This window comes from Ptychodera flava, chromosome 6 (assembly GCF_041260155.1).
Source record: "Ptychodera flava strain L36383 chromosome 6, AS_Pfla_20210202, whole genome shotgun sequence".
Classification (NCBI taxonomy): Eukaryota; Metazoa; Hemichordata; class Enteropneusta; family Ptychoderidae; genus Ptychodera; species Ptychodera flava.
The window spans coordinates 26,626,380-26,641,413 of NC_091933.1; the positions used below are offsets into that span (position 1 = coordinate 26,626,380).

A 15,034-nucleotide genomic window follows, 5' to 3' on the forward strand; every position below is an offset into this window, starting at 1 on the left:
CCAGATAGGAAAACAGAGTTTGGCTTAGGAAGTTCCCTTGGTATATTGCAATATCCCTAGCTAAATTGGTAGGTAATTACCAACTTGCCCCACCGAAGAATAATGGCCTCAACTGTAAGTTTAAATTCTGGTGAAACATTGTGGAATTTGAAGCTCGTCACGCCTAGAGTAGCTCTGTAGTTGAGGCTCCACAGTTTGATTTGACACTTCCATGGAATGAAGTCTGTGCCTCATAACTGAAATTTTTGAAACTCCCCCCCCCATGCTTCACTCAAGGAAGTGTTAAACTTTTTTCTTCCTTGATCAAGAAAAGGTTAGCATTATGGGTGGTATGGTTGTCTTTCAGGAATGTACATGGACAGGCGTTGTGTCTACTACCGGAAACCACTTCTTGAATCAGGTACACTCGGTACAAAGGGCAATGTGCAAGTCGTTCTGCCAAATCTAACCGAGTCCTACTCCTCCTCACAAGACCCTCCAGAGAAATCTATCCCAATTTGTACATTGAAGAATTTCCCTAATGCTATAGAACACACTCTCCAGTGGGCCAGGGATGAATTTGAAGGATTATTTAGAATGCCTGCAGAAAATGGAAATCAATATATAGGGTGAGTATGTAACCCTTTCACCACCATGGTTTGTCCCAAACCTATCTTTATCTATGGTGAGTGTGGACCTGTTCACAAGGAATCAGGGGTGAACTGGTAAAACAGTAAATGGTAGAGGGAGTGTCCTTGTTGAGAATTTTAGGCTGAGAACTTGTAGAATTCTGTCCTGGCACTGGCAGCAAAGTTGATAACCTGGGTAGCCCTGGACACATCAAAATATAGTTTCATTAACCCTTTTCCTGCCAAGTCGGTGAAAATCCGCTTGAAATTCGGTGTAGCTAGAAGCTGAGCAGCCACGGCCGTTATCCTCCTAAGGCGGTGGAAATCGGGCTCCTTTTTGGTACCCCCTTTCCTGCCTAGTCGACGGAACTACGTGTAGCAAACCCTTGCTCACGCTAGGGGTCGTTCGAGGACAGGTTTTGGGCGAGGAACGGCGTTTGCTCTCGAAATGGGTTCACAGGGAGTCCAAGGACAGGGAAAGGTGCAGAAACCTGTCCGCCAGTCCCCCACACCCGAGGGGGGCTGGTTTTTTTTACCGCTTTTTAGCGGACTTGGCAGGATAGCATGGTGACGTTTTCTGGCGGAGTTGGACGTACTTGGCTGCCTGGCACTATACAGATTGCTGCCGAACTTGACCAACTCGGCAATGCTAATCTAGAAGGCTACCTCTTGCAAACGACTTGGCAGATATGCCGATGGTGCGAGACGAAAGTCACTTATTCAGTTGTGCGTGACTGAAAATGAGAACGTATTTTTGACGGGACGGCTCGACTTGTTCCTCCCATGGAACGGATATGAACGACTCGGAAATACCATTACAAACTGGTGTCCGACGTACTAAGCTGGGCTTCAGCTCTGCAAGTTCAAACCAGGCAACGTCCTTCACTGCCTTGGCCGTGCCATTCAATGGACGTAGCTTTGGATTTTTTATTTATTCCACCGTCCGAAGTACTGGCTCTGGTTTGCAGGCAAACGTATCCTCTTGCTGATGCATTGGTAACTACGTACGCTGTTTGCGTACAGAGAATTCAAAAGGGCACATGAGGTCAATATGTACATGTACGGGGATACCGTCTGCATTTAGCAGGGACTGCTTTTGTTATGCAAACCAGCTAGCAGTACAATATGGCTGCCAGCATGTGGACACGTCGATGGCTAGAACAAGGAAGCATATTGCGTTGCACCCGTGCATCGCAAAAGTGAACTGAAGACTTGGGGGTAGTGACTGGTTATCACTGGTTAGCTGCAGCCCAAGCCATGTCGGTACAAACCCGTACCTGACTGAGGACCACTCGATTAAGTCAGTAATGAACGGTAACACTCGTAAGCCAACTCCCAACTGAGCTGGCAAAACTACGTAAAGCTGTGCTTCAATGGCTCAGCCATGTCGTTAATACAACGGCAAAAACGTAGTTTTTGTGCTACACTGCCAAGTCGTTGGAGGTACGTATTTAATTGACCCTACCCTGGGGAAACAGGACAGGTTTGACGGTGCTGCTGCACCCCTAGCACGACCCTCAGGGTCTCTGACTAACAGACGAGTGAGGTGATGTTTGTGCCTAGCGGACGTACGTAATACTGAAGGAGTTTATTTCCGAAAAAATAAACATGAAACGGCAATAAAATGACGCACTCCCAGGGGCAAACAAAGCCGGTGACCTCAATTTTTTTCTGCAGCAACCCTTGAGCTCCTTCCCCTGTCTACGGGCATGTAGAAATTATCGAAGTCTAACACGTATAAGTACGGCTAAAACTACCCTGAAAATGGGCGATTTCTGCCAAAATGCCTGGCAGGATAACATGCAGGAGAGCCAATCTTTTGCAGGCACATATTATGGGGCGGTTTTCTACTGACTTGGGAGAATAACGGACAAGGGCGCTCGGCAGGAAAAGGGTTAAAGTTGTATTATTTGTACCCCAGGAACAGATAGTCAGACTCTCAAATTTGTACAATTCTATTTTGATCTACCACTTGTGGGGGCTCATTTTAAAGCTCTTTAAGAAAGAAAAACTTTCACTGGCTTAGTTAGTCCCCACGGACACCGTCCGGGGGGACTTATAGGTTTGGTCATGTCCGTGCGTGCGTCCGTGTGTGCGTGCGTGCGTGCGTGTGTGCGTCCGTCCGTGCGTCCGTCCGTTCACGCAGATATCTCAGAGATGCAAGGAGCGATTTCATTCAAACTTGGTACAAGGATTACTTCATATGTCATACAGATGCACGTCGATTTGTTTTGTGATAAGATCCAATATGGCCGCCAGGCGGCCATTTTATTACGATATTTTCATGTACAGAGCCATAACTCAGACATGTTTCAACCGATTTTATTCAAAGTTGGTACAAGGACATTGACCAATATCATAGATATGCATGTCGATTTGTTTTGTGATACGATCCAATATGGCCGCCAGGCGGCCATTTTATTACAATTTTTTCATATACAGAGCCATAACTCAGACATGTTTCAACCGATTTTATTCAAAGTTAGTACAAGGACATTGACCAATGTCATAGATATGCACGTTGATTTGTTTTGTGACACAATCCAATATGGCCGCCAGGCGGCCATTTTATTACAATTTTTTCATGTACAGAGCCATAACTCAGACATATTTCAACCAATTTTATTCAAAGTTGGTACAAAGACATTGACCAATGTCATAGATATGCAAGTCTATTTGTTTTGTGATACGATCCAGTATGGCCGCCTGGCAGCCATATTATTACGATTTTTTCATGTACAGAGCCATAACTCAGACATGTTTGAACCGATTTTATTCAAAGTTGGTACAAGGACGTTGACCGATATCATAGATATGCATGTCAATTTGTTTTGTGATACGATCCAGTATGGCCGCCAGGCAGCCATTTTGTTACAATTTTTTCATGTACAGAGCCATAACTCAGACATGTTTCAACCAATTTTATTCAAAGTTGGTACAAGGACATTGACCAATGTCATAGATATGCACGTCGATTTGTTTTGTGATACGATCCAATATGGCCGCCAGGGGGCCATTTTATTACAATTTTTTCATGTATAGAGCCAAAACTCAGGCATATCTCAACCGATTTTATTCCAAGTTGGTACAAGGACATTGACCTATGTCACACATATGTATGTCTATTTGTTATGTGATACGATCCAATATTGCCGCTAGGCAGCCATTTTATTACAATGTTTTCATGTACAGAGCCATAATACTCAGACATGTATCAAGCGAATTTATTCAAAGTTGGTACAAGGAGATTGACTACTGTCATACATATGCATGTCAATTTGTTATGTGATACAAGCCAATATGGCTGCAGGCGGCCATTTTGTTACGATTTTTTCAGGTACAGAGCCATAATACTCAGGCATGTCTCAACCGATTTTATTCAAAGTTGGTACAAGGACATTAACCTATGTCATACATATGTAGGTCTTTCTTGTATGTAGGTCATTCTTGGCCATTGAGCGCTATCTGTATCAAAGTATTTTTATCACAGACCTAATTAATGAAGAGGACTCTATCCTCTCTGAGGACATGTAATCAAAGTACCCATTAACAAGTGGGGACTGTGTCATCAACGATGACTTGTTTTTCAAAAATCCAGAATTAAATTTTCACCCCATAGAGTTAACACAGGAATTGCGGCCATTTTGAATTTCAAATATCACAAAATGTTGGTTAATTTGTTTTGCTAGTTCCAAACTTTGCAAACTGATTTTATTGTTGATTTGGTAAGAAGAGAATAGCTGAAAGTTTCATTTCATTCTGGAAAGTTTGAGCAAAAGTTTTTAAGTCTTTCACTTTCGAGGTGCATACTACCTTAATTCATGTTTTGGTTTAATGAAAAAGTATAAAGACAGTGACCAATCACAGACTACAGCCAATCAGTAGAGGCGTTCCAAATACTAAAGCATTCCACATACTAATGAAATCAAGAACATGTTCAGATTTTTCTTTGCAAATCTTGCCATGAAAATATGAACATTATATGCGTTTCTGGTGTAGTGTATGCTATAATTCAATGAATTGTTTCTGTCAAACAGAGATTCAAAATTCATGGACAGAACACTGAAGCAGCCAGGAATGCAACCGGTAAGTTAGTTTGTTTGACCACATCTTCAATAGATGACGCACAAAATCCAGCCAGACCAGTGTACAGACAAAACCATGTGCAGTAACTTACTCAGAAATATGTGTATTTTTATGCACGTGTCTATCCACATATGTATTTGTTAGTGCCACAATGATATGAGTTCTCCAGTGTCCACTTTCCATGGAACACGGCAGTAGTCTGAGTGTGACGATTTGTTCCGGAATAGGGCTATTGATATCTTGTTCCTGTGATGTATGATAGCAGTTTGATCTGCTGCACATGTTCGTAAATGCTCCAATAGCACTCAAGCTCCTGATTAAGTGTTTGTGTTTGGGAAATGTGCTTATTTCTTGCTTTCACTGAAATTTTACACTTAGAGGTTGATTTGTTTGACATCTAACTTGTGTATTAGTGTGCTTTTCTAATTGAAATGTGTATGCAAAGACCATGTCTGACGGCACATTTGTTACAAACACAATATCCTGTTCCATTCCATTTCATATCCTCCATTCATAACATCTAAATGTTTCCGTTTCAGCTTGAGACTTTGCTGAGTGTAAAACGAGCTCTAGTCGACGAAAAGCCAAAGACATTTGATGATTGTGTTGCATGGGCACGCCACTATTTCCAAGTTCAATATTCAAATCAAATCAAGCAGTTGTTGTTCAACTTTCCTCCTGATCAGGTGAGTGGACCTGTCCAAAGTCCTTCAGTCAGGTTCCTGGAAAATTAGTTTTGTTTCCCAAAGTTTATTGAACCCATGGAATTTGAATTGCTACTGACAACATATCTGTTAGGTTGATAACGGAAAAAAAAAATTGTTGAAGTGGACCTAGCAGTCTGACAGATTTTAGTGATTCAGAACTTTCACTCTTTCATTTATGATTTTGTATATTTTCACATTGTATGAATTTTTATGGGTCAGCTCAAATGCAGCAGTTACCTTTTGTGTAATCAAAGATGCACTCTGTTACACAGCCATACCTCTGATATTTTTATTATACATGTTTAGGTTACAACTTCTGGAGCACCATTTTGGTCCGGTCCAAAGAGATGTCCTCATCCATTGGAATTTGATGCCAACAATGTAAGTATATATCTTATCTGTATGAAGTCGCCATCTGTTCAGTGTGTGTGTTTTGGTCAATAAAGCCAGGACAATGTCAAAGAAATTTAAGAGAAATTGTAAATGGTATCCAGTGTTCGCGGTGACTTTTTTCTCCTCGCGTACGGTATACGCATTAGTCTGCTAAAATTGCGTAATGGCTGGATTTGAGTGCGTAATTTCACTTCCGCTTTCGATTGATGAAAAAACTGACTGCAAAATACAATGTGCCGTTGAATAAACCTACACTACATATTCGGATTGTACGATGTAACATTATTTTAATGAAAACACTTTAACGAACAACTTGAACAATGTTGAAACGTAACAGCGAAGGGTATACATGTAACCGTCAAAACACATCGGGCAACCCAAAAGTTAGAGTTATGGCAGCTTATCCAGACGGTTTCTGGACGTTTCGGCACCAAGTCGTTTCGGCCCAAGACGTTTCGGCCTTCCAATTTCAGGCCCCAAGTCGTTTCGGCACCGCAACCAAAGACGTTTCGGCACCGCTGAAGGCTACCTGTAGGAACTAGTGCTGGAGCGTAATGTTACAAATCAAAGCACTAAAAAGTATAGTGTCAACTAACATTCACGTACATGCTTTAATCTTTGTGAGAACATGGGAAGAGACCGTAAGAAAAAACTTCATATCATTTTCAGATTTGTGACACAAGTTTATCGATATCAATAGCCGCCGACACGGCAAAAGTTTGAAAGCGGTGACGAAACAGCACGGCAAAATTCACACAAAATGCACATAAAGAACTGGTCAGAACGCAAAGGTCACGCTTACGAATATGACGGATCAGTCAATTACTAAATAGTTTGAAAAAATCGAAACACAGATGCCGAAACGTCTTGGGTTGCGGTGCCGAAGTGACTTGGGCCGGAAATTGAGAGGCCGAAACGACTTGGGCCGAAACGACTTGGTTCCTGAACGACCAGTTACCATCCAGACACTTCTGCAGTGTTCAAAATTTATCGGGATTCCGACGAGCTCTAGCGATGAATCATTTTTTTCACGGACTCGTAGAGCAAAGTCGAAAGAAAACAGATTTGTCTGCTTCGACGCCATGCCTGTGTTCGCGCTGCCCATTCGCCACGTTCGCAAATGCGAATTGAAATCAGTAGTGGCGAAGGAAAATCGATCCTAATTCGCCACAGTGGCGAAGATGATTTTTGTTGAAAAAATTCCGCAAAATAAGCAAAAACGTGGGGTTTTTTAGTCTTTTGTTGATCTGCGCTTCTCTTTCGGCGATTCGCGAAAAAACTATATCCACTTCCGTATTGTTCTCTCAGACGTACGCAATTGCAATCGAGCCAAGTCTCGCGAGAGATTTGACGTCAATTTGTATAGTGTACAGCATGCACATAAATGACTATCGCGAGAATTGAAAATGCAGGCAGACGCAATCGAGCCCTAGTCTCGCGATAAATTTGACGTCATTTTGTCTAGTGTACAGCAAGCAAAGCGAACACTCGCGAGAATTGAAACTTTCGCTACAGCAGACACACGCATTTTAATCGTGGTCACAAAGTTCGGTGTTGAAATTTATTTGCATCGTGGTCTAGACGTTCCGTGTAGCGCATTTTAATCGAGGTCTTATTTTAATGGTGGTCGATTTGCATCGCGGTCCTCATGGTCCCCTATTGATGTTAATTAAAATCGCCATCCCAGCGACGCATTCCGTGTTGTTGTCGATTTGCATCGCGGTCTCGACGTTCCGTTCTCGACGTTCCACGTATCCATGCTCAGTTGTAATTTTTTTGGTTGATTTTGCCGTATTGTTTTTTCAGAAACATACGAAATTCGTCTAAGTTTTAAGAAACAATTAATTTCTCTAGGCGAGGACTATTCAAGCTCGTTGTATCCTCGCATTAAATTTACCGATTTTCTGTAATACAGTTATTTATGTGGTTTACGGAAATTTTTGTGACAGCTTCAGGTAAAAAGGTGAATTGGACAACATTTCATTTCTGTCAGGAAATCTTAGCGCGTACGTCTTGTGCAGGTGAACTCTACGGAATTTTCTGATATCAAAGATGTTTGCTAATTTACAATGATACTCATACTAGTACTTAACGAGATTTCCTGTCTAAATTCCCGCAAATCACCATGAAAATCTAAAAATTACTACGCGGAATTACGTCTACATGTGGAAGTGTTGTTTGATGACGTTCCGAACGTCTGTGCCACATTTACGCGACGTCTTGTATGACGTGACAAAGACGCTACGTGTACTGATGGAACGTAATTACGTGTAACCAAACTTCTATTTTAATCGCAGTCCGAACGTTCAGTGTTGCTGTCATGCTGTTGATTTGCATCGCGGTCCCAACCTTCCGTGTTGCAGTTCATTTTAATCGTGGTCTCAACGTTGCGTGCTGCTTTCGATTTGCATCGGGGTCTAGATGCTGTGTACGATGCTGTGTGTTCCGCTACAGCTAATCGCCCCGCTGACGGGCGATTAGCTGTAGCGGAACACACAGCATCGTACGCAGGGCTACATCGGGGTCCAGAATCAAGCAATTTCCAGTGTTAAAATGAAGACAATTGGATACAAGGTTGATGTGTTGATAGTTTATTCTTGTGCATGCAACCGACATTGGAGATTATAGCATTATAGAAAGCTTTGTTTTTGTAAAAAATGTGTGGCTAATAAAATTTGTCTGTGGCTAATAAAATTTGAAACTATTCGCCACAGTGGCTAACAGCTTTCCAAACCCAACGCTAACACAGCATGCTGCATGTGTGCTTGATCAAAATTTGGGAACAGCGAGACGTGATGGTGCACGGTTGGCATTTATATAATTTGTCGCAACATTTCTGTCAATCACTCACTTTCAGAAACTATCACTCTCCTGAAAATTAGCAACGTAATTCATAGGCATAGCTGACATGATAACGTGCCTAACGTGATAACGTGTGGACTACGATGCCGATTTTTCAGACAACGACCGGAGAATCCGAAACTTTCCACACAAAATGAGTGATTGACAGAAATGTGTTGCAACAAATTTCGCCTGGTTGTCGCCTAAGCTCAGTCGTGGGGAGTGCTTCCGATGTTATCCTTTGCGTATAGAAAACGCATAACGATGAAAAAAATGCGTAGAGAGTCAATTTCAATCCGTAAATACGCACGATTTTTGCGTAAACGCGAACTCTGGTATCATTTTTGAGTTAGTTTTAACATTTGTAAACAAGTCACCGAAACAGTGCCAACAACAATTAGACAAATTTTCAATCCAAATACATTTGCATGTGTGTTTGGCTGGTCATGATTCTGAGCAAGTTGTCCAAGCAATAACATTCTATCATGTAAGGTAAAAAACTTCAGATTGAGAGGTCAGAAATGTGTTAGCGAGATGACCAGGTAGCAAGTTGATATGACAGTAATATGCATCTGCGTGTCATCTTCTACTCTCTTTAGTCAAACCGTCAGAGAGGCTAAAGATTTTTTGTTTTCAACTGTTTCAGAAAGAACATATTGACTACGTCTTGGCCGCTGCCAATCTGAAGGCACAGACATATGGCCTGAAGGGTACGAGAGACAGGAATGCCGTCATAGCCGCCTTGAAAGCAGTCAAAGTACCGGAATTTGTACCAAGGAGTGGTGTCAAGATAGAGACAACGGAGGCGGAGGCTGCCGCCGCGGGACAGGGAAATGCTGACGAAGAACAACTTAGTGAAGTCAAGGCAGCACTGCCCTCCCCAGACACCTTCAAAGGGTTCAGGATGCTTCCGCTAGACTTTGAAAAGGTGAATATCAGTGACTGGTGTCCTTTGTAATGCGTATTCTTGCAAAGCATTGAAGAAAATCTCTGTGCGCGCAATCAGTTTAGGGTTTGAAGCCATGTTGCTATGCAAACAATGACCTGTTTACGTAAATGTTGTATACCTCATAGGTTGCAACTGTCATGTCTCCAATGGCATACCATGACCCTGAATGCATAAAGGTTAGATTCAAAGTATTGCATGTTAGGAAAATGGTACAGACATGACACTGACAGAATTTTTCACCAATTTGTGTTGGCTAACTCCTACTTTTGGGAATATAAAAATTGAAGGCTACACTAGGATTTGATTTCTACCGTGTACTTTACTCTGTAGGATGATGACTCAAATTTCCACATGGATTTCATCGTGGCTGCGTCTAACTTGAGAGCAGAAAACTACAGCATTGAAAAAGCTGATAGACACAAGGTGAGTTAAAAATATTCCACATTTTCTGATGAAGATCATTTAGCATCAAATCCACTCTCTGTGTTCATGATAAGACAGACTTCATTTGTTTTTGAACTTGGAAAGTTAGCATTTTCACTCCATTTGTTTTTGGTGTTTACCAGTCAAGTCTGATGAAAAGCCTACTAATTCTCTTTCTGTGTTTACAGTATGTTATGCACTAAAAACTTAAAACATACACCCTAAAGTGCTTGTCTGCGGGTGTCTTTCATGGTGAAGAAATACAAAGACATACCCCTGAGATGGAAGTTGAATTGTATAGTAGCCTAACACCAGCCCTGTATTCTCAGATCATGCCTACTGCTTATATGTTCCAGTTTAGCACTATTTTTAGAACTGTACAGTGTAGTTTTCTAATTCCACAAAGTACAGGTAATGCAACATGTTTTTGTTTCATGCTATTTAGAGTAAACTCATTGCTGGCAAGATCATCCCAGCCATTGCAACAACCACGGCTGTAGTGACTGGTCTGGTGTGTCTAGAGTTACTTAAGATGGTCATGGGGAATAAGAAGCTGGAATCTTACAAGAATGGCTTCATCAATTTAGCCTTACCCTTCTTTGGCTTCTCGGAACCAATCGCAGCTCCGAAAACAAAGGTGAGGAATTTTTGATGTTCTTGGATAGGAAACTGTTCATTTGTGTATATGCTATGCAGAAGCAGATATGAAACCTGTATGTTACTGTGAGTGTGTCTCGTTTCAAAAATTTATTGAATCAAGAACTATGTGATTCGTGGTCTTGCTAAATATATTCATCACGGTATAAATAAGAAAGAGATATCAGAATGACAACAAGAGTAAGTTAAACCGTAAGTGTTACTGCTGTGAGATTTCAATCCTTTTTAGCTCACGTTTGATATATGTTTATATATATACCAAATAGACTTATATGGTAAGTATCTGGTATCTGTATAGCTGTCAGAACGTATGTATGTATGTCTCTGTCTGTCTGTGTACCGGTATGTCTATATGTCAGCCTGTATGTATGTATGTATGTATGTATGTATGTATGTATGTATGTATGTACCCATGTGCATCTACATCAAAGTGTGACCAGAAGCACAAAAGCTCTTTGTTTGCATAGAAATAAAACACACGATATGTAAGTGTGTTTTCAACTAACACAATGAAGTTTCAGTAACTGCTACAATTGAGTAAAAGACTCTAGAAATTATGCTTGTCAGAACGCAGACAGTAGTGGAAAGCCATAGTCGTATTCACCACCCACTTTTTCTGTTCCCTGCTCATTAACCCTTTTACCAACTTAGTTTGGCCCAAACCCCATTATCATCAGTGGTTCCTGTGTGCACATGTTAGAGAGAATCAGGGGTGAACAGATTTAAACTCAAAATTCTTGTTATATGTTTCTTCTCAGTATTACGACAAGGAGTTCACTCTATGGGACAGATTTGAGCTGCAAGGCACCAAGAATGGACAGGAGATGACGCTGAAGGAGTTCATGGACTACTTCCAGAATGAACACAAACTAGAAATAACCATGTTGTCACAGGGTGTCAGTATGATCTATTCATTCTTCATGCCACCTGCCAAGGTCAAAGAAAGGCTGGCTATGAAGTAAGTACATCAAAAACTTGATTCCTGAAAAAAAATTTATTCTGGTTCCGCCAAAAACTGTGCCCAGCCAAAATAATCATTAAGTGTAATCAGTTTTGTTAAGAGAGCGATTGATTAATCTGGAAACTGGATGTCTGTTTCTCATTGCAGAGTATCAGAAGTGGTCCAGAAAGTTTCAAAGAAGAAAATCAAACCCCATGTAAGGTCCTTGGTACTTGAACTGTGTTGTAACGATACAGAAGGTGAAGATGTGGAAGTACCTTACGTGAAATACAATTTATACGAATAACTTGTAGTATTTGTCATTCTTTGTAAATTAAACCAAGCTCTAGGTGCAAATGCAAGTGGCATGGCAGCACACACAGTGAGACTGAAATACATGTTTTTTTGCATATTGAGAGATTTTTGTCCTGGGACTTCGTAGCTGTCCCATTGTATGTGCTCGGTCCATCACCAGTGTATCATTTCAATATCAGCACAATATTCTCATCATGTTGTACCATATTTGTAATACATTGTGGTATCAGTAAAACAGAAAGTGATGAAATCTCTCATCTTGGACACAGAACTGAAAAAAAATTGAGAAAGAATATGCATACAGAAGCAATGGTTCCAAAGGGTAACGTTTGGAATTGACAAGGGTATGCGCTGAGAAAAGGCAAACTTTGCTCAATGTTACAGGTAGCTGAACTGTCCAGTGTGAGCTGAAGACAGACTGATGTTAACAGTTGATTGCAGCAACGTGGTGTCACGTTAACTTAGTTGTTAAAAAAATCATTATCATACCGCTGAAAAACTTCACTTAATAAGTGATTTTCTCAAACATGTCCATGATTAACAGATTTCATCAGTTTTTGCAGGAATTTGTGGGAGCACTGTCAATGAACAAAAACATTGCATTTTTTTTGGAACTGATTCAAGATCAATTTCATGTGAAATTTTTTTTTCTCTCGGTAAGCTTTCTCTAGTCTGTATGTTTTGTGAATAGAACTAATGTTACGTGAAGTGTCCAGTGACACGCAGTAAAGTGTTCATCATGATAATTAATATTTTGTACTGTGGCATCAGTGTGTTAGGGGTCTGTTAAGGTGATATCTATGCAGCCAAGTCAAAAGCCTTTCATTCCATGGTTTACACGCTGACAACTGGAATCTTGCAACTGGCAACACAGCATTTAGATTATTCCTAACGTAACGCAAGAAATGTTGGTCAATGTTAAAAACCCCCTTGCTGTGCAGATTGTGGCACACATGAAGGACTCCAGGTCCCATCCCTCTATGGTATCAATCAGTGCTTGTCTAAGGGTGCCTTACATCAAGTGAAAAGACAAACCAATCCCCCTAGAATATAGTGTTGAAGTACACTATAGCTCAGTCTTGCCTAGATGGTCATGGACCATTTCACCCCATTCCCCGGTAAAGAGGTCCACATTTACTAATGGGAACAATGTGATTAGGTCAAACCAACACTGTGAAATGGTTCAAAAATTGTTTCAAAGCAGATACGAGAAAACGCATGGGTTTGGTTGCTAGCTTTCAGTTGTGTGTTACTGTATGGAGTTGTTTTCATGTCTTTTAACGTACCCGATTAAAATTACACTGTACCAATTGAAGCTCTGTCGTCTCTTTGTATTAGATGTGCTTTCTGGTTGTTATGAAGTAGCATTGGGTGCCTTCTGTTCTATTGTAACTTCATCATGATGTTAAACTATGCAAAGAAATTTGCTCATAAACTATGAATGCCAAATTTCATTATATTCCTGGCATGTTTCTGATTGGTAAAATGACCAGCAATTACTCTCACCATTACCGTGTGTGTGTGTGTGTGACACAACAGTTAAAGTATGTGTACTAAATACATGCGTACCTTTTGAATGTAAAGCAGCATCTAGAGTGATAGCAGCACTATTTCACATCTGCACTCCCCTGGAAAGTCATTAAAATTGAAATTAAATCCTTTACAGTCCTGGAATTCTGAAAAAAGATATCCACCTTAAAGTTTCCAGATTGAGCGGACGATCGTGTGTGATACAGTATGAAATGAAAGTTTTCACCAGCCTAGCTTTTTGAAAATCCAAAATTTGTTTTTCCCTATAAATGGTGATGGTGGCCATTTTTAATTTCAAACATCAGGAGATCTTAGGTAATATGTGTCTGTCTAGAACTGAATTATGCAGGACTCCTTGATTTTCATTCTTGATTTGGTAGGGGAATTGCTTAAAGTTTCATTGAGGAAAGTTTGAACAAATGTCAAAGGCACATACTACCTCACAGTAAGTGAGGCTACCCACAATTCCCCTTGATTCTTGCACTTGGACATTATTTGCTAAAGGCTTCTTCAGTTTTATCAGTTTCTGAACACTTTGAACTTAGAATTTAATTTAAGGATTATTTGTTAAAACTATGTTCCAAAATTACCGATTATTTCTAAAATTCAAGGGTGAATAAGAAGTCCATGCTTGCAGGGGCTAAAAATTGTACACTTGTCAAGGTAAAGTTATCAGCAACTAAGATGGTCCCATCATACCACATGTCAGACATGCAAATTTCCTTTGTTATGAACATTAAGAAAATCAATACCCTTTCTTTTGCCAACACAGATGCAACTTATTCCCTTAGTTTCCTTGAAAATACTGTGTATGGCTGTCAAAAATCTAAGTCGACAAAATTACAAAATGGCTATCACCACAGAAGAAAAGGGCTTATTCTTCTCATTATTCACAGTGAGAAATCAGAAAATGCTGTTCTGAGTACAGAAGAAATTTGCTTCAGATCAGTGAGTGATCTCCATGTTACGGATCATGGAGAATTGTGGGTAGCCTCACTTACTATGTACCTTCGTTGCTATAGGAGTACATCACACAACAGTTATGGTAGAAACAGACTTGAAACACCGGTCCTATCCTCCACACATACCAAAGGCATCCATGAAAACACTCTTCCTTTTGTACAAACTACTTGCACATTTTATATAACCCTTTGACTGCTGTAATTTTTCCCACCAAAATTTTAATGCAATATTTTACCAATTTTGGGGGACTTTTCTGCAAGTTTTTTCATAATTTTGGATCAAATGGATATCACATTTCATCGGCTACAATTCTTTATCAAAATTTTGGCAAAAATCAGAAAAAATTGAATGTGGTATATTTTACAAAGGTGACATAAATAGACTAGTGCTCAAAGGGTTAATAGATTACACTGCCTTTTGCTACCATTGCTAGACAGAGAGCATAATGAAAGTATTGGAGGTGGTTTGTCACAAGTGCAAGTAGTATCAATCTTTGTAAATTACTTTTCACCAATCACTTTGCTAATTGAGCTGTGGTCTCTCCTCTTCCACACTCTGACAACTTGTCTGACATCTTCACAAAGAAACACAGGAGCACGTCACTGTCAAACAGATGTAACAT

At 40.4% G+C, this 15,034-nt stretch overlaps 1 protein-coding gene across 3 annotated transcripts in view; it reads left to right on the forward strand.

Moving 5' to 3' along the window:
• Positions 1 to 13,234, forward strand: part of LOC139135344 (ubiquitin-like modifier-activating enzyme 1) — a 30,471-nt gene extending 17,237 nt beyond the window's left edge. For all 3 annotated transcript variants that reach the window (XM_070702689.1, XM_070702691.1, XM_070702690.1), the window contains exons 14-22: positions 347 to 608; positions 4,646 to 4,694; positions 5,234 to 5,380; positions 5,708 to 5,782; positions 9,282 to 9,563; positions 9,915 to 10,007; positions 10,453 to 10,644; positions 11,423 to 11,622; positions 11,773 to 13,234. In XM_070702689.1, the coding sequence (XP_070558790.1) occupies positions 347 to 608; positions 4,646 to 4,694; positions 5,234 to 5,380; positions 5,708 to 5,782; positions 9,282 to 9,563; positions 9,915 to 10,007; positions 10,453 to 10,644; positions 11,423 to 11,622; positions 11,773 to 11,911 (1,439 nt within the window). In that variant the 3' untranslated portion in view covers positions 11,912 to 13,234. The remainder of the gene's footprint in view (positions 1 to 346; positions 609 to 4,645; positions 4,695 to 5,233; positions 5,381 to 5,707; positions 5,783 to 9,281; positions 9,564 to 9,914; positions 10,008 to 10,452; positions 10,645 to 11,422; positions 11,623 to 11,772) is intronic.
• The last annotated feature ends 1,800 nt before the right edge of the window (positions 13,235 to 15,034 follow it).